General features: G+C 35.5%; 1 protein-coding gene across 1 annotated transcript in view; it reads right to left on the bottom strand.

Moving 5' to 3' along the window:
- Nucleotides 1–26480, bottom strand: part of LOC127946721 (N-acetyl-beta-glucosaminyl-glycoprotein 4-beta-N-acetylgalactosaminyltransferase 1-like) — a 174007-nt gene that overhangs the window by 96936 nt on the left and 50591 nt on the right. Inside the window, exon 3 of the mRNA XM_052543449.1 lies at nucleotides 5437–5535. Coding sequence (XP_052399409.1) covers nucleotides 5437–5535 — 99 coding nt within the window. The remainder of the gene's footprint in view (nucleotides 1–5436; nucleotides 5536–26480) is intronic.

Below are 26480 nucleotides of genomic sequence, written 5' to 3'. Positions count from 1 at the left end.
CAATATAAATAAAACCTGCATAATGTTACAGAGTAAAATCTTGATCCAGGAAATGGTATATGTCTTTGCAAGCTTTGGAGGTGTTAATGGAAGCAATTTACTGGATTAATGCCTTGATAATCATACTGAATATTATCCAGATGTACTTTTTGATTTTCTCACCTTTTTGCTCAAAAACAAAAACCATTAAAAAAAAAAATCTAAATAAAATAATTTAATTAGATAATAATTCTTGCTTAAAAGGTACAGTTACAGCATCTACCAGTAGCTAATGCTAACCAGAGCTCCAACTCTCTTTGAAAATGAATGACTTGTGGTCGCTTTGTCGCTGCAAACGCCGTGAATGCCCCATGAGAGTTGTGTTTGGGAATCTTTGGTAGGGTTCACATGCTACAAAATATCTGTGACTCACCAGAGTAATACTTTTCCCAGGAGTCTATTGTATTTCTTTAAGCAAACCTCATATCCCATGAGGAAGTCTAAAAAAACATGACCTTCACTTTTTTCTCAGTCATTCTGGTGGAGGCCCATTGATCTAAATCCTCTCAATGCCAGACTAACCTGTTTCACTCCAAACTCTCCTCGTGTCTCAAGCACAATGACAATGGCACCATTTGTCACCCATATTGCCCCTGGGATTGGGCATTAGATACATGCATCTCTGGGCATCTAATGTAGGATTGTTCTCTCAAGTCGGTACAGACCGTATGCTACACTGCCAGTGTAGAATGAGCCAAATTGGTCGACTAGTCCAACAACAACCAACAAGCTGATTAGTGATGTCCCAAGTCATATGATACCCCAAAGCATTTCTATAGTGCATTTTTACAGCAGCCTTGGTTTCTCATTAATTTCCCCATAGTATTTTTTAAAAAGTATTTGTGAAAGAATTATAAGCCATAAACCAAATCAACCAGCAACAAGGAGAACCACTATATTACAAACTTTCATATGAAGCCAAAAAGCATTTGAAAATTGGACAAAAAGACAAAGGTACATATTTAATGGCTTTAGTGAGAGAAAAAATAACTACAATCCACTGATAATGACAACAGCAAATTGAAAACGATGGAGAAAATACTATTGATTAAACTATTGACTCCATTGCGTCACTCGCAGTTCTTTATGGGAGTGGGGCGGGTACTAACGAGTTAATTTGGTGGGATTTGCTTGCTTCAATTCTCTGCTTGGTGGATATTTCTTTACAGAATCATGGGTTATGTCATTTTTCACCAGGAATTCTGCTGTTGAACACATTTTTCCACCGACTTTTTTCCAAATTGAGTTCAATTTTACAGTATATAATCGGTTGAATTTTTAAATGATAGATTTCTTGTCTTTGTGTATTCTTAATTAGCTTAGATCCTACAGACTAATCATTTAACATACTGGTTTAACATACCATTAATGGATTAGCCTGTTAGCTTAGTCTACTGTATTACCAATCAAACCAATCTGCTCCACAATGCACTAAATTAACTGAATATTTGTATAAAGACATAGATTAATCAATCAGAATAATCGACTAAAGGACCACAAATAGGTCCATTGTCTTGTTTATAAATAGTGTAGGGATGTATAAATCCCTGTGGCTCAGTGGTAGAGCATTGCGTTAGCAGCGCAAAAGGTCATGGGTTCAAATCCCAGGGAACACACATAAAAAAATGTGTAGCATGAATACACTGTACAGTAAGTCACTTTGGATTAAAGCATGATAAATGTAAAATGTAAAATTTGGTTGGAGAATCTTTCGCCCTTGCATATGATTCCTAATCGTGGGGAGTCCTATTGAAATAATGATAAAATAAAAGTAAGCGTGATCGCATTTTGATGTTATGCTACGCTACTATGTTTTATACGGACGTTTTTAGTTTTTTTTTAGTTTTTTTTTAGGCATTACAAACAGCGGACTGTTCGTGACAACATAATAAACATTGTGCTTTTGCGACAATGTGTCAAGTTCAAATTAGAGCGCAACAGTCTTTGGCCTGTTATACTCCATCTCGATGTTTTGAATGCAATAACATATCTAATATATTTTAAACAATCCCTACAAAATATGTTAAACTGGACTCACGCCAACTTGCCTAACCATTCACCACTTCCTCAAGACCTTCCTCACGACCACGGACAAGCCAATTTTGATCATCTATAGCTATATAGCTGCTACAGAAGATATTTGTTATTGAGACATCACAGATTTAATAAAGATATCCTACCCGCTCTTGTCTTCGTGACTGTACTGTAATAACCTGGTGGGAAGTCACTGATGCTCACAATTTTCTCAACTCTCTAATGACACATAATGGCTTCAGATAACTGCAACCAGCACTGTCATTTAGTGGCAACTGGGAGACTAAAGTGTTAAGAGTTCCTCAAAAAAGGAAATAGATAGCATCCTCAGAAGAGGGGGAAAAAGCAATGATGCTCTTAGCACAGAAACGACAAAAGTGGCAATGAAACTGAGCATTGAAAGGCCAAAGGTCAAAGTCCTCAATATGGAACTGATGTAGCATGTGGCCCACTGGCATTACAGTTAATCTATAAAGTGCCATAAATTCAGGACCCCATCAACGGTCTGTAGTCCTGCTAATGATCTGGGAGCCCATTACCGTCAAGCCTCCATCAAAGCGTTCCCCTTAGCCTCACACCTACATCTCCACATGAAAGGTTCAAGGTCTGTCACAGTTTTATCAGCGTTGCCACAGCCGGCTTCATCAATGATCTCACAAAACCACAAGCTATACCTCTCGTGCCCACACTGACAAAATAATTGCTCTAATTCCAAGCGATACCAGCCTGTGTTTGCATTGCTAAGCCGTGAAACACCTGCCTGATCCCAGAGCTGTTATTCGGTCGGGTCTCAACAGTGCTCACTCCTATAAATAACACGACCATCCATTCAATCCATCCACTCTACACAACATTCAGCTGCTAACACGCGAGAGAAGAGCTAAACAGACAATATGAAAAAAATTTAGAGAGGCATGTTTCATATTGGTACAATATCGGTTATCGGACGATATTAGATTTTTTTATTTATCTGTAAATAAATTGGATATATTTTAGCAAATATTTAATTGTACATGCTTTTATTTTATTTTTTACATTTAGCCAGAACTCCAGCAAGAAATTATTATGATTAACTGAATTAAATTTACATTATATTATAATTTATTTTTCTATTTTTTTTTTTATAGATTTTTCATTTATAGATTTTTCATTCTTTTTACACTATCAGGATTATTTATATTGCTAACTACAACTAGAAATCTGTAGCTGAAATCAAGCTGAAACAAAATAAAATAAAATCAGATCAGATGAAAATCTTGCCTTGGCAACAAACTAAAATCATTTTAAGTTAAAATACTGAAATTACTCTTAAACTTAAAATAAAATGGAATAAATGGCTAAATGAAACACAAAGCTAAAATAAAACTTAAAATAAAAGAAAATAAAAGAAATGGAAATGTATGAAAAAATATATTAAAAAATGACAAAAGCACAAAATAATTACTAAAATTGTAATATTAAAAAATGAAAACTGAAAATACGAAAAATTTTCCTTGGCAACGAACTAAAATCATTTTAAGTTAAAATACTGAAATTACTCTTAAAACTTAAAATAAAATGGAATAAATGGCCAAATGAAATACAAAGCTAAAATAAAACTTAAAATAAAAGAAAATAAAAGAAATGGAAATGTATGAAAAAATATATGAAAAAAAAAATGACAAAAGCACAAAATAATTAAATAAAATTTAAAGAAAACACTGACTATCAGAATCATAATTTAAAAAAGAAACAATAACAAATGCTGTAATTTAATGCTCACTTTAAGTTTAAAGTTTTTCTCTTTAAACACTATTTTTTTTATCATAAATTACATTTTATGAGACTGTTAACTGTAATCTTTAGCAAATATAATGTCCATGCTGTTCATTATAGTGTTGTAATATTTTTATAGCTTATAAATTTAATAAATAAATGTATGCATTTAGCAGACGCTTTTATCCAAAGCGACTTACAGTGCATTCGGGCTATACATTTTTACATATCATGTGTCATATAATTTTGATATTGGCTTTCACATTTAAAATAATAATAATATCGGTGCATCCCTATGAAAATTGGCTGAAAATATGACCAAAACAAATACTTAAATAACACGTAGTAAAAAAAAAAAGCAGAGAGGGGATCAGGTCTGGCCTTTGTGAAGGTCTGTTGGATTTTTGCACACACTCAGTGAAGCGTTTCTGTATGCACCTCGCTTCAAGCACAGCACTATTGTCATTCTGGAACCGGAACAGCATGAATCTGTCTAGGCACCAAAGTGGCACGTCTTTTCTGAATGTTCACTTACACGTACAGTCAGCCGCAGCGCTCGATACTAGACTTCAGCAACGGTGAGGTCTTACTTTATTTACTGTGCCAAAAACTGTAGAGTTTCCTGGCTGGTGAGTTTGAAAGCCCTGCATTAACTGGACCTGAGAGAGTCATTCACCAGCAGAATATTCCCACCTCTGCATTATTATTTGAAAATGGTGCATTTAATTCATCTGCATTCATACTGATTTCTATAGCGGCTCTGGCTCATTATTCTGCATGTGCTGGTTTGGTTGATCGGCCTCGGGCTGAAATTCACACCGTTAAATCTTGTGCTTTCACAAATAAGCAGCTTGGGAGAAAACCTTTTTACTTATTCTACCGGGAATAATGATGACAATAAAGTCACTTTAATGGATGTGGATGAACCGTCCAATTTATAACATCATCATACCAAATGTTTAGTAAGGAAGCTTGTTTCCAGTCTGGAATGAAAAATAATAATAATAATAACTAAGGTACTTGCTTTTCATCTCACAATTTAGATTTTTTTTTTTTTTTTTGGAATTCTGAGTTTAAATATATATATATATCTACATATTTTTATCTCGCATTCCTGACTTTTCTTCACAATTTCAAATTTTTATCTAACAATATAACTTTTATTTCTCAGAATCCCGAGTATCATTTATTTTTATTTTTTTCTACCACAATAAAAAAAAAGAAATAGATTTACCAAATTTTCTTCTGTTTATCCAGTAGGTAGAGTGGCAGTTCGATCCAGTTAATTCAGGGAAATGTGAAGAACAAGCACACTCAGACTTTGAATACTAATGAGCAATTTAACTTGAGCCCTATAATCGTGGGTTAAATCGTGTCAGATATTACAGCTGATATTAAAATCTGACAGCAATACAGTTTGTTCATTACACAAAATTGCATGTTACAGAAAATGGTCCAGGCCTACATGTGCTTATTAAGGGCTTCGGTGAAGGTTTGAGAACTTCTCATTAAGATCTTGCACAGCGGACGACAAACAAAAGAGAGTGATAATGAGTCATTGTCCAACGGAAAATGACAAAAATAAAACGACAAGCATGATACTCTTACCTCTGGTTTCCATGGCAATTTTTTGGACTTGTGTGCGAGGAACATGCGGATTTCAGCTTGATCTTTGTCATGAACGCTGCTAGCGTTGGGCTCTTCCTGCTAGAAAGACACAGAGAGACAGCCATGTCAACACTATGCATTCTCAGAAATAATGATGTTATTAAATAAATGAATCATCATGTGCATTTCTAATATATTTATTTGTCTCATTCACATTTTTTTTGTGTTATATCTATATGGAACATGCTACAGAATTGGTCCAAACTGCAGTCCCACAACCGAAAATCACAATTAAAAAGCATTTCAGTATTCAAATCATAGATGTTTACCAAGATCCTTCTATTCTCTGTTGAAACACACAATAACATTTCTAATATTAGTAAGCTCAATATATATAAAATCATAATTCATTGGGTAGCAATAGTGGGATGAACTCTAAAAGTGCTGTCCTTTTTATTTGGTAAAACATGCATGTGTTGAAAGACCTAATAGTAAATTGTGACGTTCTGTAGTTTTGTTGCATATTCATCTTTTAATCATATTTGCAAATGTCTTGATTTCACAGTAGAGAAAGCTATTTTTCGTCTCTACTGTTCCAAGGCTTATGGAGGGCACTATATATATATATATATATATATATATATATATATATATATATATATATATATATATATAATTATTATTATTATTAAATGTATTGATAAACTCCATTGAAAATAATACAAATTAAAAACAAACCAAAATAAAATGTCCAGATGCATTACAATAAGGATTTTGGGTGAAAATGTGCATAAAATGTCATTCAAATAATATCACAACATAAAAAAATCATAATGATTTTAAAATGTGCTTAATGTAAAATATAATTACAAATGTTTTTCTTGGGGTGACATGTGACCTGGACATCATCCGTTTAAGATTTTCCCATCACACTGATCTTTCAGAAACAGTATTTCCGTCAGACAGCAGCTCGGTCGTTCATTAGGTCTGTCGATGGTCCGTCGTGTTCATTGGCTTCAGCTGTAGCTTTTCTGTCATGAGCTCATTCTCTACTCTTCAGCTCTCAGTTCATTTCTCTCTATATTAATCTCCTGCTTCAGTCATGTGTCCCGTGTCAATGTTCGGCGCTAATTGAAAACTGCGCTGAAGCATCACAAAACCCGATTAGGAGTGGCTTAAAGTCAATACTGTTGAAGAGAAGTCAAGGTAATAAAGGTCTTTATATATTGTGTTAGTTATTATGTGTCTCATTTGACAGCTGGAATGACTGGTTAGGTTCACAAAAAAAAACAAAAAAAACATACATACTTAATATCTCACAAGGATATAGTTAAGCATGTAAACTGGGACCCTGACCTGAGCATAGGAATTGTATGCCATAATGCAGTGCCCTCAAATCGACCTTGTATTCCCTCATGTTATCCATAATCACTTCCCTGCTGCATTGTTTGACTGGACTGCAAGGGTTACACACAAAACAAAATAATTATTCTTATTTCACAAATTAAAACTGATTGCAAATGCTTGAATTATGTATAATGTCATGTGAAAACAAAATAGCACAATAATGATAAAAAAAAAAAAAAAATTCATAAGGGTTTAATTAGCAAATGCATTTGCGCCCGTTTGTGCGCTGGTCTAAAAAAAGAGGTGTGTTCAGGCGCATTGCTGCTGCATTGCTATTTTAAGGAGCTGAAAATAGACTGCACCATAGACCAACTTAAACCTGGTCTAAAGTCTAAAGTCAATGGCGCAATATGTTTTTGTTATTTAAAGAGAACGTTGGTAGAAAATGCGCCTCTGCATGTATTAGGCTAACTATTTGCAATTCAGCCTATTACTACTTATAATGACGAATGAACTTGGCTAATTAATTGAACAATTGTGTCAATACACACATATATATATTAACTGACTCATCGCGGGGAGCTTTGGTGGATTCCTGCTTGTCCCGTAGATGATCTGCTAGCGCACTTTAACATCGCGCACAATCAGATCGGTTTCTTTGCTTGAGAAGCATTCAGCTTTGCCACCAACAAATTCTGCCATGTAAATAGCGGTCCGCCGTTTCTTGAGCAGCAAATCAGCATATTAAAATTATTTCTGAAGATCATGTGACACTGAAGACTGGTATTTTTATTATTTTATTTTTTATTCTTTTATTATTATTATTTTTTCTATATTTTTGATCAAATAGATGTAGACTTGATGAGCAGAAGAGACGTGTTTCAAAAACAACATTTACCAACTCCAAACTGTTGTATATAGTGTGTGTAAACTTTTGCACGTAGTGTATATATGAATTTCATAAATTAATATATCTGAACCAAAAAAAGTATAAGTCGCATCAGTAAAAAAATACGTCATGACGAGGAAAAAAACATATATAAGTCGCACTGGACTATAGGTCACATTTATTTAGACCCAAGAACAAGAGAAAACATTACAGTACAGTACAGGAGCATAGAGCATAATAGAGCGCCCTCTCGCGGCTGGAGACGGTAATGTTTTCTCTTGGTTCATTTCAAATTAATTTTGATAAATAAGTCGCACGTGACTATAAGTCACAGGACCAACCAAACTATGAAAAAAAGTGTGACTTAGTCCGGAAAATACGGTAATATTGCATTTTAAACATTAGCATTATCTTTCTGCTTGTTACAACCAAATATTAAGAATCAAGACAGCAAGAAAACAATGGAGGGGAAACCTCCAGGCCAAAACATGAAGACTTTTTTTTAAATACAATGAGTTTCAGGTGACTTCAGGTGCACAACTGGTCTTATTATAACAAGTGTGTTCATCAAACTAAACCTTCTGGCTAGAGCTGAACTCAAGTGCTCCTCTGTAACCTGCTTTCCTCTTTAAAACTGCATCCCCATCTAATATTACAATCAGCAGAAGTTATTTGAAGTCAGATCTCCTCTCAAGACAAAGAAACGAACACCACGCAAGTTCACCATGCAACCAGGATGGGTTTTGCAAGTACGAGGCTAGAATATAAAAAAGGAGGCTAATTATTTCTCCTTGTTCAGGGGTAAACAGGCTCGCTCTAGGAGCAGGGGACTGGGGCACATTTTTCACGTCTGGTTATCCGGCAGAACGACAAAACACAGCCCCTCCACAAATCAAATTTTAATTTTCTCTGCCCTGTAATGTGGAGGATAATGACCCGAGCGATCGCTTTCATCAGTCATCTTCAACTCTGCTGTAGTGAAAAAAGGAAAGGTGTTGAGATGATACACAAAAGGTTAATGCATTCATCTGACGAACAACAGCATGCACGTTTGCTAATGTTTGTCTTTATGCAATGAACTGAACAACAAGTACAAGTGGAAAAAGGCTTCAGCTGCATTTACCTAAATCTCAAGTACAACGATTCTGTTATTAGAACAGTGATTAGTGAGTCTGGCAGATTTGTAAATACCGGACTTCAAAATGAAGCTGGAAAACACAAGAGCTGTTAACTGAATTGGGCGACTGGTCATTTCTGAACCAGCGATGGTAACTGGGAAATGCCCAACTCATCTTGTGTGAACACATTTGAAGAACAGAGAATATAAGTCAGTGCTAATGAGGTTTATTGTGGAATGCCATTTTTCTTATACTTGCTGCACATTGTTCTGTGATAGCTGATGTGACTGGTACTTAATAAAAGTAAACAGAAGATGATCAAACAAATATGAGAAAACCATTACAGGGATTCACAAGTTGTCATCTGGGAGTTTTCAAGTTCTGCAGGGAAACATGTAGAAGAAATACAGGAGGATAAATGTTAAATTACAGTATTGACGGATGGATGGATCAATCGATGAATGATAATGAAAGACGGGATGATGAAGGCATGAATTAATGGATAGATGATAAAATAATGGATGGATGGAGACATTAATGAATGGATGGGTGAAAGGAGGGATCGAACCATGGGTGGGTGGATGGATGGATGTAGATATTAATGGATGGATAATGAAAGGAGGGATGAAGACATGAAATAATCAATCAAAGGATAGATGGAGCCATTCATTAATGAATGAACTGATGGATGAATGGTTAAAAGAATGAAAAATGAAAAAGAGGGAGTGAGATGGATAAATGGAGATATGAAATAGTTAATGGATGGATGAAGCAAAGGACGGATGAAAGAAAGAATAAATGGATGGATGATGGAGACAAATTAATGAATGGATGGATAGAGAAGCAGTTTGATAAAAGGAAGGAAACAAGGGATGATGATGAAAGAATGTCTTGATGAATGGATGATGGACACATGAACTAATGGAGGGATGGACAGAAGAGTGGTCTGATGAAAGGATGAATGTAGCAATGGATTGGATGGATGGTGAATGAATAAGTGAAAAATGTATGGATGGACGAATGGAGATGAATTAACGGATGGATGTGGTGAGGGATGGATGAAAGAATGCATGGATTGATATTAATTCATGAATGCAGCTAGAGATGGAGACATGAATTATTGAATGGTTGGACAGAAGGGCGGTTTGATGAAAGGATGAATGCATGGGTGGGTGGATGGATGGATAGAGAGATGGATGGATGATAGTGTGAGCTCATAACGGTTCTTGCCTGCCCTTACGAGGATCTCCACCCACAGCAGTGACAAAGACTTCATTTATGTTTGGAAGTTTCCATCTTGCATAAGTGTTTTGATATTTGCAGAATTGCTTTGCTACACTGAACCGCCGTTTAAACATCTGCTGGAACTGTATGTGATGCAGTGATGCTGAGAACACGCTGTATATATATATATATACAGTGTACAGTGCTCTTAATAAAATGCTTCGGCATGAAGTTTTGGCATTTCACAGGTGACGGTTGGATAAACAAACCTTGCTTTAGAAGGAGCCAAAATGAAATTGAGTCTTTGGTCAATGTCTTTCTCATTCACTCCATCGATATGGATGCAGCCAATCTGGAAACTCAATGGCCATAATCTGCTCAGGGCTCATAAAGCAGGGCTCAACACTGGCACAGCTATGAGCCTGATTTATTAACTCTCTAATAGGCTTATGGCTTCCTCCCCATCGCTGCCGGAGACATTTGTGCTGCCTCTGTGTGCTTGTGTTCGTCTCTCCTGACTCTAACACCTCACCTTCCCTCCAGACAAACATCACTCATCCTATACTTCATGCCATTCAATTCTTATCACAATTCTTTACCAGATCTTAATACCAGTTTTGGACAGTACCTTCATTTATTACCTAAACATTTGTTTGTTTGTTTTTCTGTTAAGATTATGCCCACGCTATATTTCAGTTACATGTTTCAGTCACAACCATAAACAACGTCTTGCTACTTGTTAGTTTAATTAAGTAAAATATATGAATTAAACAATATTTAATATAGCTGCAAGCAGCAATTACCGGGGTTTGAGCATTTTAAGACCTTTGAGCAATTACAGACATTTTAAGATGATTTTATCAAAAAAAGTCCTAAAAATCAAATACAATCACAAGAATTTACTGTAATGATATATACCTTCGACCAATAAGTGGCACACTATATATTTTTAGCAAAAGGTGTTGCTGCCTCAAAACCTTTGGAGTACCTTCAGGGCATATGATGGAGAACAGTTTTGTACAGTTTTGTAATGATACGCAAATGCTTTCGTAAATTACAGCATTTGAAGAAACAATTCAAAATGGTGGATGCCCAAAATGCTAAAAAATGCATACCATTCAACTCTGTATGCTGGTGTGATTCTAAAGAGATCATTCTTGTAATTTTTGGTCAAACTGTTTGGATGTTATGAGCAAAAATAGTAATTTTTTTATATGTTTTAAACCCTAAGTGGCACTGTGCAGGTAATCTCAGGACATGGATGTCATAGCAAACTCCAAGATTTGTCTGAACACGATAAAGCGTTGAGGAGATATAGCCTGATGTCAACTTTGGAGAACTCTTTGACAAATTCATTCATGCATTATTTGAGAACGTCTGCGGGCCTATCAAAATGTTTTTGTTGACTTTTTGCCAGGACCGTCTAAAGATGTTCTGTGTCAATTTTGGTGAAAATCAGACAAACCGTCTAGGAAGAGACAATATCAAATATTAAATGAAAAGTTTGTTTGGTTCTTGAGGCAAAGTTTTTTAGAATGTGGAAATCTAACAAACCCAGTGGCCAATTTCTTTCAAATTTCTCATAGACCTCTAGGTCCATGAGTCTAATAGGCTCACCAAGTTTCATTCCAATCTGCCACTGTTAACCTTATCTAATAGGTGCTCAAATTTGATTGGTCAATGGCGACGATGTTTTTCGAGATACGCCAATGCCCTCATAGATATTGGTGGCACCTTGGACAAAGATTTCAAATTCAAATTTCAAAATTGAAATTCTTTCGGACTAATGTCATTACAGCAATTTTCATGTTCTTTCCATGTTACAGAGACAAGAAAAAAAAATATTTAAATATTATTATATATTTATTGTAAAATGTTTATAAATCATATTAGTACGATGTACTACCTGCAGTTTTGCTGATTTAAACAAAATATTTATTACAGTTTGTTTTATTTGACTGAAATAAAATCAGGCTTTAGTTATGTCACAGCCATAAATTATGTTTTGCTACTTGCTTGACAAAGTAAAATAAGTATATAAATATACACTAATGATTGTATGTTATTCATTGTAAAATGCTTATGAATCATTTTAGTTTGATGTACTACCCTCTATTTATGGTATTAAAAATGTATCATGTTACATATATCTATCTATCTACACACACACACACTAAAGCCCCTTTCACACTGCACGTACGACCCGGCATATTGCCGGAACATTGCCGGGTCGCCTTCGCTGTGAAAGCAAACATGTCCTGGGATTGATTCCGGCATTGAACCCAGGTTGGGGACCTAGTAACATTGCCGGGTTCAACCCGGGACGAGCGATGTGTGAACAAAAGCCAGATCTAATGCCATGTCGAAGTGATGACGCGCGTTATCGCGCGACTCTTTTACCGGCTGTTTTGAAGGAAGATCAATGTTTGCGACTAAAAAATATGTGCAAACTGTACTGAAGCAGAGATCAGATAGTTCCTCACTTTCCGCGCTGACGCAGAGATCGTTTGCTTGCTTCAGTGAAAGTATAACGTGCTTAACGTTTTCGACTTGTACATTACACGTCACGCGCTGATGTCACGTGTTGTTACGGGACCTTTACGGGTTGTGTGTGAAAGCACACACATATCCCGGGTAATCACTAGCAGTGTGAAAGTGCAAAATCTAGCAACCCGGGAACAATTGCTGGAACACTTTACCCCTGTATTTGCCGGAATGGCAGTGTGAAAGGGGCTTAAGTGTTACTTTTGTTGTACTACCTGACATTTATGCGGATTTAAACAAAATAATGTTACTTTAACTGAAAATCAGTAATAGCTAACGATTTTTTGTTATGTTACAGCCATTAACAATGATTTCTGAATGCTAGTCTAATGTTTAATACAATAAATAGATAAATAAAGTTGACTTTATGAGGAAATATGTCAAATATTGGAAATGTATCCTTGAAACTGTTACACAAATTCATAAAACTTAATATAAGTAAAGCTAAGTGCATGTTGTTATTTTTAAAGACTTTTAAAGGCCCGTCTCTGCTTTAGTGATTTACTTTGTGCCATATGTGTACTGCTTCAAATGTGCCTGTTCTCCAATCTATGTGTAGTTTATGAAAAGGCCCTCATAATAAAACCCCATTTAGCCTTGGATCTGTCCTTTGCACCATGTGGTCTGTGCAATTATTTTGCCATCTTTTACCACTCTGTTCATTTGCTCACTCAGATGCAGGATGAATGCCGATGCAATATTTTTTAATAATAATTTATTCCTGTGATGAAAAACTGAATTTTCAGCATCATTATGCCAGTCTTTATTGTTACATGATCCTTTCAGAAATCAAATTAACATGCTAATTTACTGATGAAGGAACATGTCTGATTATCATCAATGTTGAAAACTTACTTTACTTTTTTTTTCAGAATTATTTGAAATTATTTTCAAAAGAACTTAATTTAAATAATAATAAAACATGTATTTAATGTAAAAATTAACTTTTTACAGAATGTACTGAAACATTAAAACCTTTGCCTTCTACTTCTACCAAAATAATTGAGTTTTTCTTTTCAGTTTTCTGCATCAACAACAACATAAGTGTTAAGAAACTTCCCTTTTAATAAACAAGCATATTGATTTTGCTACCACTTACAATAAAATTATGACTTCATTTTCTGAGGCTTTTTTTTTTCTTTTGCATTTTTCTGATTGCATAAATCTAATCATATCAGAGCCACTGAGAGAAAAGGAGATCAATTTGAGAAGTACTATCCATTAAAACAGTAGAGTGAAATACACAGTTTCCATAAGGACTTTTTAAATGTGTAGTTAATCCTTACAGACACCATAACGCACCTGATCACTGGATCAACAGTAAACCCACTTATCTCTCTTCACAACCTAAGGTCATTTCTGAGCACAGGTCATTTAAATCACTCATCACAACTACTACTTTTAGCTGTAAGTCTTCTGAACATGTTTAATGGGTATGTGAACCATTTTTACCATTGGACCTTTGTAAGTTAAGCACAGAGATTGCAGATATATCATCATTTATTAACTTTCTCATGATGTTGCCATTAAACCCCATGAAGACAGTTGCAAACATCTGAGCTGTGAGTCTGTAAATGGAAAATTTTAAATACAAATCACACTTAAAGATGTCCTATAAGTGAAAGCTACTAAACTGGACCACAAAGTACATTTCGACAAAACAATTGAAAAGCACGTATATAATTCACGAACAGCCGGGCTCAATCACGCTGGCTTGATCTCTGGAGAAACAGCAAGTTGAGTGAAGCTTTTGGCTCTGAGCAGGAACAGAAGTCTACAGCTGAAGCCTTTTCTGTTGTTAATATTCAAAGCGTGCAATTACATGGCATTTCCCAAATCCAGCCGTGATAACACATTTAAAAGCTCTGCGTGTTTAAGTAGTTATGATTATCTGAAGTTAAGTCTGTGAGAAAGAAAAAGCAGGTAAGTTCAGACCTTTAAAGTATATTCAAAGAACTCTGAAAGATAAATGCGGTATTGCTTTTTGTATTCTACTTATTCCCAGAGCTGTGCTTTTATTTAGTATGTCCATTTTTTTTTGCAAACATACATTGATAGTGTTATTAGCAAAAATGCTAATTTGCTTATCGTAACATCACCTTGTGGGCAAATCTTGACAACTTTGGTACACAGACACTATGTGCGAACACAAACATTTTTCATGAATGTGTATGAAAAATCACGCATATAAATTTACCACTTTATAGTTTAAACGGTTGCGGTGTTATAGTGGTTTTTCAATTGTGGCGCCCCCTATGGATGGAATCTGTCAAAAAGTATATTCCATATAGACTCATAGCTTTTGCCTCTCAACAATATTTGAAACTGTGGTATGCTATGCTATTCTTTGGAGTGTGTATATTGTATATGAACAAGAATCATTAAACAACATTATATTACCATCACAGAATGTTTCTGTAAGAATAAGAAAACTTTTAGCAAACAATAACCTGAACAAAAGCTTGGTGTCATGGTAACACTGGCCATCAAAGAGACTGTCGAAAATATTAGACTTTAAAGATGGGAGCATAAATTAAGAATGCAAATATCAATTGGGGCCATGTTCGCAGCAGGATGAAAGCAGAATGAAGGACACATTCAAGCCCTCTTTGTGTTTCCCACGAGGCATTGATCATTAAGCTAATCACAATAGACTTTCACCAGCTGAAGTGAAAAAAATCAACAGTTCTCAAAGGACTGCCCAATGGGAAATCCATAAATAAAATAAACAAGTACACAAATTAAACGAAACAATGAATCATTGCAATTTAAGCGGTCAATAATGAATTCATGGCAATTTTTCCATAACCCTCGAGTTGAGTTTTTAGTATTTTGCTGCAGTGATAATGTATATTTGTCATAAATTCCATTTACAAAAATCCAACAGAATTTTTCCATTGGCTTTTGGGTAATTGTAGAAAATAAGCTCTATGACCAACAAAAGTTCACAAGTCCTACAGAATGTGTTCATCATTATAATCTTCACAAGTTAAACAACTTATCAATTTTGAAGCCTAAATACCAGTAAATCTGGTTCCCTGATTAGCGCTAAATCACCATCACCTGCTTTCAAATGGAGCAGCATTTAATAGACAGAGCCGTAGATCACTGACAAGCTACGCAATATCGCGTTCATTATCCCAGATGAATCGCCTTCGATAATGGACACAATATTGCGTAGCTTGTCAGTGACCTACGGCTCTGTCTATTAAATGCCGCTCCATTTAAAATCAGGTGATGGCGATTTAGCAGTGATCACAGAACCAGATTTGCTGACTAGATGCGCATGATCATATCATCAGATATATCGCCCAGCCCTATGTAAGAGAAGAGTAGATGATTTTCGGGACATACAGTACCACCACGTCATAAAATTGTGTCTTGAAACCTCTTCTAATATCACTTGCTTCTGACTAGAAATAACTATTAAATTTCTTTAGCTGATGTTCTATGACAAACTGTTGAAGGGTAATTTCAGACATTTAATCAAAAACCCATTAAAAAAAAAAAAAAAAAAAAAAAAATCTGCTGATTTCAAGATGATGGAACCGGAAGTGCTAAAATGCTAACGTTTCATGATTTCAGCCTACAAAAAATATGTCTTCCCTAGCAGTATTCTTTTGAGTGTGTAGCAAAAATATAGGCATGATGTTCCACCACAGATTCCTTTTTCAATATGAATGCCACCAAAAAACTAAACAATGTTCATCAAACTACATCATGTGGTCTGAGAAGTACTGCTGTCATTGGGCTCAAGGTATTCGAGTGCCTCAATATCAAACACACATACACAGACACCACACACACACACACACACACACACAATCTGTCCACTGCCATGGCATATGTTGACTATTAGTCATCAACTGCACCTCTGAAGGCTTCCCATCTCTGACGACACAGCTCCTATCTCGCCAAGCCAGCAGGTACAAAAACTAATTAACAGTCATAAACAGAACACGCTACTGTGCAGCTCGCAGCGGACAGCTGGTGGTGCTGTCATTTATTGGGAAGCTCCGACCCCTTTTTCCATTCATAACAACAGAAAAGTGTCTCGGTCCATTTGTAGTCTCAGACAAAGGGGCTAAGACGGTGAGCTGGGGAAATCGATGCTTTTGCAGGGGAGTTCAATCATGGGGCCGGCAGGCTGATAAAAATCAATGTGAAGTGAAGGCCATGGGTTGTTTTTCAATAGGAGACAGTGGATTATGTACTGCAAACATAAAGACTGTAACCGGGGTGGACTAGCGTGCTTCTCAGGAGAGAGCTTGCAATGACTTCTGAGTCTGGGGTGTACGCCAGAGATGGTTTCGGCCTCAGATACCACCTACGGTCTGTTTGCTGACTTGTCTGATCCATATGGCCAACTAAAAATGGCTGAATAGTTAGCAATTAGAATTTGCAACCATACAAACAAGCATGTTCTTCTGTGTTATGTCGACAATTGTTTGTGGACAGACACTGCTATCCTAGTTGTGGGATATTATTGTGGGATCATCAATTTCAGACTAACCTGTCATTAAACGGCACAAATCAGAAAGTGATCAGAAGTTAGCCACCTTACGTTTTAGACATTTCTTCAATCAAAATCACTTCCTGAACTTTCTGTGTTATGTTTTTAAAGACTCAGCTAGTTTGTAAGTTGACACAACAAAAGTATTTGCCCCCTCAACTTAGAGATACATTATCATGTTTTCAACAATGAACAATTTTTACATAATGTTTATTTTTCTGGATCTTTTGATTGGTATTCTGTCTCGATCTGTTAAAATAAACCTACCACAAAAATGACAGAGCCTTAATTTCTTTATAAGTGGGCAAACTTACATAAAATCAGCAGGGGATCAAATAGATATTTCCCACACTCTACTGCATGAATAAACTATGTGGTATGAGTTTAGGGTTTAAAAATATATAAAAATACATAATTATTAACTATTATATTTATGTGAAGTTACACATTTTATAAATGTAGATATAACTGCATATAACACAATCAAAAGCAATTAATGAGAGCAGTTAAAAGAGTATTAAACCACAAATGTTTTTCAGTAGTTAGACAACGAAAAAAAAATAAAAAAATCTTAACAATAGGAAACATGCTGTCTTTGAAATGTACAGGGAAAACGGCACGTAGCTGTCCCACAGGAATGAAAGACAATGCAGACCTTAAAACACGCCTGACTCTGCAAAGCAAAGGAGCCAGAGAAAAAAATAAACTCTTAAACTGAGATTTTCACATCAATTTTTCATCATGCTGAAGGCCTCCGTGCTGCAAGGCTGCCAAATCTCATGTCAACGTTTCTTTGCCTGATACTTCAAACAACAAATGTTTCTACAGCATCAAATCAGCACATTAGACTGATTTCTGAAGGATCATGCGACACTGAAAACTGGAATAATTATGGAATAAAATATATTTTAACATATATTCATATAGAAAACAGTTGATCCAATCAATCAAAGCCAAAAGAAACTTCTTTCAGAGTCATTAAACAACATCTTACCAACCCCATACATTTGAACCATAGAGTTTTTAGCAGCACATACAATACTTGGGACAAAGTGTTACTATCCTGACTACTTCAGTTTTGGCACATTAACTAAAAACAAGCTATTATAAAGACTCTTCCCATCTCTGACAGGGTCATCACTGGAGTTTCAGCCTTAATCATTGACCTTGTCCTCTGGCTGAGCCTTAGAACCTCTTCAGAGAAGACAAACCCCATGAGGTACACCCACCAGGGCCATACAGTAAATTGGTTTCAGCACCTCAATCCCATCATCATTCTGCTCATGATTTAGAGGAGGAGCAGGGCTCTCTGGGGTGCCTGCAAGCCACAAAGCTTTCATACAGAACACAGTCTGACTCCGTCACCCAGGAACCTCCTGGAAGACCTGTGCTGTCGATCCCTCAGTTTAGCCCATTAGCTGCAGGGTTTATGGAGTAAAGCAGGAGTCTGAATCATGAGGAGATGATCAGCCCTAGGGCCCAATGCCTGCTGTGACCTTGGAAATAACCCCCAGTAAGGGGCCAATCAGAGCCAGAGACATCTTCCAATTCCTCAATCTTGCTGATAAATTGGAGACTTCGGTAGAATCAGGTGAAATAGAGGGATATAGGTTATCTAAGGAGCAGAAATATTTGAGAGCAAAAGAATGGATGAAATAGAAGGAGCCACTGGTTTAAGCACTCCATTACAAATGAATCACTTATTCCTGATTCCACTAGTATAGTACAATGGTAGCTCATTATGCCCAGTGGCATGTGTGTTTATGTATATACTGTACAATATTGCATTGAGCGCAAAAATATATCCATCACTATAACGCTTTTGTGTAAACTAGGATTGGCAAAATTTCCAACAGTTCCCCACTGTTTAAAGAACACGGTCCTCTCTGTCAACACATGCAAGGAATAATTGCACAGTTTTGTCACTAATTTTGATCCCTGATATATTTATGTTTATTAAAGGGCTTCACATTATGAAATCAAAAAAACGAGATGGTGTTGAAAATGTAGACCCTCTCTGGTTTTCTCAATCTACCTCAAAGATTCAGTTACATGAAGTGACTTATTTGTGAAGGGTTTCATTCATTCAAATGTCAGGGCTTCATCTGATTTAAAAGATGGGACACTGAAATGTAAAAAAAAAAAAAAAGGATTATTGTTTACATTTTATCTATACCGATACTTATCGATACTGTTTTCGATTCTGTTTGGCGCAAAAAAGTGAAAAGTTTGAAGCAAATTTGAAAAAGTAATTTTATTAATGCTGAACTTTAGCAACTGTATTAAAGTTATTCAGTCGAGAGCAGTGTAATTTTTTTCTGTGTTTTATTTTATTAACATTAAAGGAATAGTACGGTTCTTGGTAACCATCCCTATTGGTAAATGAGCTATATTGAGTTAAACTTGTAGCTGAGTTAAACTGAGCGGTAACACTTTATAATACTGTTTCTTACTTACTACATAACTAATTAGGAATTATTGAAGAACTAACAGGTGATTATTCATTAACACTTAACTCACTACTGTTAACTACTAAGAAAGATGTGTTAACTAATCAGTATGTAATATAATTTTATGATTGTGTTAAGTAACAGTTAGCTAATCAGTAACTAATATATTCTGTGATACCTCCTGAATAACTACTATTAATTATCTACTAGTTAAGGTTCAAGAAAAATAACTATGAAATAACTACTTCTGAACAGTTATACGCAAAAAAAAACACTATAATAATCAGGCTGTGTCCCACAAATCAAGTACTTGAGTAAAAGTACAGATACCCCAATAAAATATTACTCCAGTAAAATTATAAGTAGGCTTGTTAATTTTCAAAATTACTTGAAAAGGGCAAGTACAAAGAACTACTACAGTAGCAACTTTGTTACAGCCCAATTATTAGCCTATAATGGAAATTAAATATGGATTTAGTTTACTTATAAATGTTTAACTTTTGATTATGAAATGTTTGTTACATTAATTAAAATGTGGGCAGTATACATGTTAAAATGGAATAAAATATGCTGTATTAAGAAATGTTCTCATCTGAAATAAACAGATGAGAGTATTTTACAAAGTTTATGATTACTTTTATAGGTTGTTCTTAGTCAAAATGATGTAGTTTATTATTTACTAGGTTCACTTTAGAATTCTGTAAGTTCTGCAAAATTATCTGATAATTCTTTATTAATTACTAATGGGTTCCCTATGTTTTCACTTTAGAATACTGTTTCAGATTCTAATTAATTCTTCAGGAATTATTTGATAATTAATTATTAATTACTAATCGGTTCCCTATGTTTTCACTTTAGAATACTGTTTCAGATTCTAAGTAATTCTTCAGGAATTATTTGATAATTAATTATTAATTACTAATCGGTTCCCTATGTTTTCACTTTAGAATACTGTTTCAGATTCTAATTAATTCTTCAGGAATTATTTGATAATTCTTTATTAATTACTAATCGGTTCCCTATGTTTTCACTTTAGAATACTGTTTCAGATTCTAAGTAATTCTTCAGGAATTATTTGATAATTAATTATTAATTACTAATCGGTTCCCTATGTTTTCACTTTAGAATACTGTTTCAGATTCTAATTAATTCTTCAGGAATTATTTGATAATTCTTTATTAATTACTAATCGGTTCCCTATGTTTTCACTTTAGAATACTGTTTCAGATTCGAAGTAATTCTTGAGGAATTATCTAATAATTCAGCCTGATCTCACAATCAAAACGTACATATTTAGACGTAAATTAAAACTGTCCAATAAGTATGTGCCTTTACGTATTTACAGTGTTGTTTACGTATTATCTGGACGTAATTACAGGTTCGATATGTAACTAAATTTACATAAAAACAACCTAAAATACGTACAGATAGAACGTGTTCTCTGACCAGTCAGTTATCCATAGAAAAATGCGTAACCCCACCCGAACCTAAACCTACCCAATTTATACAGAATGTTAAAAGAATAAAACATAATAAAACACAATTTTAGTAAAAATATAACATTAAAACGTTATTTTGAGCCACTAACGTTAATTCTACACCTACTCCTAAACCTACCAATAACCATTTCTTAAAACTACATAACGTTACTGTTATAAATAAACAAATAACAGACAAACAAACTTAACATTAATCATTTATTTTTTGCGAAAAGATCAAAAGTGGTACCAAAAGTAGTTCAAATGATAATGAGTTCCAGTCGCAGTCCTCTCTGGAGGTAATAGTTTTTATAAGGTACAGATCCGAATTTAATTTATTAATCCGTGAAATTATGAATCTGTCTTCTCTCCGTGAAGGCGCACTGGCGCAGTACTGATTTCAAATTTCTATCAACTGAAACGATGCATGTCGCAATCTGTGACGAATTAGGTGAGAACCAATGAGAGTTCGATATCAGTGCCGTAAACCGTGTCGTAACGTTTCTCGAGGGTGGCGCACTGGCGCTATTTTCACATTCAAATCAAATAACGAGCGCGGGCTTTGACTATGTGATGGTCGCTGTTACTGAGCATGAAGATGAAGATCGATTGATAAAGGGCCGAATTTGGATATGTTCCTTGCAAACTTGTGGATTCTAAAGATATGGAGTACAGCAAACAAATAAAATGGATGTGATTTGTAATTTCATGCTGTGCTTTTGTGTATCTATGGTTGTAATGCCACTCATTGGATAGGAGAAAATCGCACAGCAAAATATTGCAAAATGTTTCAGGTTCAAAATAAGTCATTCAGAATTATTTGATCATTAATTATTAATTACTAATGGGTTCCCTATGTTTTCACTTTAGAATACTGTTTCAGATTCTAAGTAATTCTTGAGGAATTATCTAATAATTATTTATTAATTACTAATGGTTTCCCAACATTTCCACTTTAGAATAGGTTTAATGTTTCAGGTTCAAAATAAGTCCTGCAGAATTATTTGATAATTAATTATTAATTAATAATGGGTTGCCTATGTTTTCACTTTAGAATACTGTTTCAGATTCTAAGTAATTCTTCAGGAATTATCTGATAATTCTTTGTTAATTACTAATGGGTTCCCAATATATTCACTTTAGAATAGGCCTAATGTTTCAGGTTCAAAATAAGTCCTGCATAATTATTTTATAATTCTTTATTAATTACAAATTGGGTACCTGTATTTTCACTTTTCCTGGTATATCTATCTATATCTATATCTATCTATATATATATATATATATATATATATATATATATATATATATATAATGTGGTATATGCTGAGGAGGCACACATACAGTACTGTATATAAAATATAAAAACTAAGGTAAGTTATCACAAGGCACTGGAGTGGGGTTCCTACTACAAGGTGATTTCTTACAAAACACACTCACAAAACAATTTACTAAATAGGCAAAACCTCTATAAAATGTATTGCATTTATTAATATTGCATTTTCATACTACTGCTATTATTGCTAATAGCATTTATATGAAAGGGTCACAATTCAATGTAATTGTGTAAAACTGTCCATTAGTAGTTACTTCATAGTTATTTTTCTAAAACACTAAGTAGTAGATAATCAATAGTAATTCTTCAGGAGGTATGACAGAATACATTAGTTATTGATTAGCTAACTGTTACTTAACATAATCATAAAATTATATTACATACTGATTAATTAACACATCTTCCTTAGTAGTTAACAGTAGTGAGTTAAGTGTTAATGAATAATCACCTGTTAGTTCTTCAATAATTCCTTATAAGTTATGTAGTAAGTAAGAAACAGTATTCTAAAGTGTTACCAACTGAGCTAAACTCGCACCCTCAGTGTTTTATATGCCGAGTTTCCACCAAAATTAACCGGAACGACTGTACCAGGATCTTTTTTTTCACAGGAACTTTTCCCCCCAGACCTTGTTGCTTTCTGCGTTTCCACTGCGGCCTAAAGTACCATGAAGATTAGGCAAATAGTCTGGGGATGTAGGTATGCCCGCGTTTCTCAATACAAGTATGCAAAATTCGGACATGTATCCTCGGTAGTTCGGACTTCACGAGTTCAACTCAGGAGTGTGATCTCCCGCTGGATGGGATGACGCAAGTCCAGTAATTCTGCAAACAGCAGCATACTCGATAACATCAGTCAGCTCGCATTGGCTACTGCAATTTTCCTTACTGTACGTATATTTACAATAAGATGAAATATGACAAATACCACTGCCTCCTTGAATGATATTTTATGTTATTTTATGTTATGCCACTAAAGAGACATCAGAGCCAGCGGCACTTATCAGAAGGTCTAGCTGAGGTGAGGCTGCCCTCGGCGGATAGATGATCACTGAGCTCCCGCTGATTGCGTGGAGCTGATCGTCTCCGAGATCGGCGAAACACGTTTTTAAACAGGTGCTGTCTTTATAAATAAACCACATATTTGAGTTTAAAACAACTATATTCTCGCCTGAATTAATTTTAAAACTACATTTCATGACAAGATAACAGTAATATTTTGAAAATGATCTGAATAAATGGTGGTTGAAATCACAATGCGGCATGAACTCAACCAATCAGCATGTTTACCTCGCCAGCAGGGACTTTCTGAGGGGCAATTTTTTACCCAGAACTTTATTTACATCCTGGTTCCGGCTAAGGCTTTGCTTTGTGGTGGAGTAATTTAACAATTTAAACAAAGGCCTATTGAACCCCCATGACCTAATGATTGTCTTTACCAAAGCACAGCTATTAAAAATACCATTTAGGCAATTAGCAAGATCTATTGGTATATATGTAAAGCTCATTAAGAGGTGTCTCCTGGCCCCATATGAGCTTAATCGACCTCACAGCAGAAAGGCTCAGATATTGATTTAACATGTCAAAACCATATTGACTGCCTATTTGCTTTTATCCACCAATGACGATGATAAACTAACCACTTTTACAGCAGTGTGCATGAGGAACTCTGCCTGAGTACAGCGAAGGGCAACCTAAAAGCATAAGTTTATTTATTGGGCCGGGCTGAAGCTAGAAACATTGGTCACTGCCAGAGTGACAGATGGTGTGACAGGCCACCCCACTGCCCATGAAGCATAAGCAAGTCTGAAGAGCTTTATTTTTACAGCAATAGGTTTGAACAGTCAACCCCAAATTATTTACTGCTAAGGCTTTGAGTGGGTGAAAAGACACCAAAGTAATTCAGATCTGATGAGCCCTGAAAGCTTCCATATCTAGCATATACCTTATTTAAAGTCTTTAAACAGAATCTATGAATCTATAAAATGGTTGTAGGTTAAGTCCCAAGTATTGTGTAACCCAGAATCTGAAAGTTTATCCCAGGGGTGCCCAGTCCTGTTTCTGGAGGACCAACTCCCTTCAGAGTTGAGCTACAACCCATAATTAACAAACCTGAACCAGCTAACCAAGGTATTTATGACTGATTGAAACTTCCAGGCAGGTGTGTTGGAGCAGGTTGTAGCTATACTGCAGGATATTAGCAGTAATGGGCACCCCTGGTATAGTCTATTGCCACTGTGCCGTAACCAAGGTATTCAGGGAACCCAAGTTATTTGAGATGTACTACTCCATCAATTAGTGTACCATACACTTTGGATGACAATTACGAGTCCTGCCGAAAGTTGCTCCACCTAATGACTTCTTCAAAAATATTTCTTCCTTTAATTTCTGCCTTGAAGTAATTATACTCTTACACCTTGCCTACACCTTGTTTTAAGGTCAAATCTACGTACATTAACCTCAAGTTTCTTAGTAGCTTCTTGGTCACTCTCTGGTCACTTCATGCATTTTCTCTGATCGGATAGCTATTTAATTGTGAAAAAACAGGTGTAAATGCCCTCCGAAAAGACAGATTTAAATCCGATCCCTCAAACCACTTCAGGAGGTGGTCTGGGATGCATTCCAGATGAAAACATAAATGTAAAAGCATCTGATTGTTGAAACAACATATATAAATTTTACTCCTGCCAAAATGTTAAAATAATAAACATGTGTGAGAGTGTGTTATAAGCTATATGTCATGCCATAGCCAGATTTGACAGCGCTAATGCTACACGCATCGCCGTGGATGAGTAGCTGAGCACCTCTTTAGCAACCCAACATGCATACTTCAAAATGTAACTAAAAGGAAGTCGCAGACATAATCATCTTCTTTAAAAGTAGTAATTCTAACTTATCTGTCCAGTGCTGATGCCGCTGTCTCTCCCTTTGAGGTCTTTGATCTTGAAATTAGCTGATGATGAATAAAATTCAGTGCATATCTGTTGATTTGGTTAATGTGAGATATGCATATAGTGCGGGAATTGTAGATTGGATTTATATCTGTTTTGCGGAGACACATTAATATGGCCAAGTCTAAATGGAATCGTTTTAACAAATCGGATAGCTATTTGATCATAGAAAATGCATGAAGTGACTGTAAGAACTGCTTGTGTACACCACAAAGTATGTTTGCGGTAGACATTTAAACAATCAATTGCAGTTAGCGCTTAAGTGGACCCATTACTATTTCTAGGGCCCAGAAATGACATAATCAACCATTTCCAGGCAATTACAAGAAGAGGCTGGCCAAGGTCTGAGTGAAATTATTGTCTGTTTGCCCGGAGACAGCAATAATAATGTCAAGAGTTCTGATGTTCTGTTGGGGTATGTAAGGTGTATCCAGTGCTCAACAAAGGGAGAAGCTCTTCAGAATGTCTGATGGTGGTTCTTCTGCCTTTCAGCTGTGAATGGTGAGCTCAGATGCAAGGTCTCACCTTGAAGATGTCCTGAGAGTAATTAATATGGATGATACCCACAACACTCCCACCTCTAATTCTGCACCATTCAGTGCTGCCACATCAACCCTTGGAGTAAAATTCATCGACTAGTTGAAAGTTAAAAGAGTAACCAATTTTAATGAACAGTTCATCCAGAACGGAATATACTGTATTTGCATTATTTACTTAACCTCATCCTTCCAAACCTGCACAACCTTCTTTCATCAGTGAAACCCAGTTGGAGAAACCTTGAAGAAAGAAGGGCCACTGTCTTGCAGTGTTTAACTTTCATGTCAGGACGTTTCTAGTATGCCTAGTAAGACCTTGATCAGTTGATTCAGGTGCATTTATTTGGGTTTGGAGCTAAACTCTGCAGGAAAGTGGCCCTCCAAGTACAGAATTGGGTACAACTGTCATAGCTATAAGGAGGAAGGGAAGACTATCAATTAACAATGACTTAAATGACAATGACTCTCTTCCTCACATAAAGCTAATATACAACTTCAGAAGATACACTACCTTTACGACACCTCTAAGGTGCGTCTTTTAATTGTTTGAACGTTGACAGGCTGTGGTCATTGTAAGACTCCTAAATTGCTCCCTTTTTGTCACACTGAAGAAAGGAAGTGATATGGGGAAGAACATTAGGTTGGGAAATTGACAGGTTTT

This window comes from Carassius gibelio, chromosome A25 (assembly GCF_023724105.1).
Source record: "Carassius gibelio isolate Cgi1373 ecotype wild population from Czech Republic chromosome A25, carGib1.2-hapl.c, whole genome shotgun sequence".
NCBI lineage: Eukaryota > Metazoa > Chordata > Actinopteri > Cypriniformes > Cyprinidae > Carassius > Carassius gibelio.
Note: the sequence above shows the minus strand (reverse complement) of the source record. Positions and strands in the feature narration are given on the sequence as shown.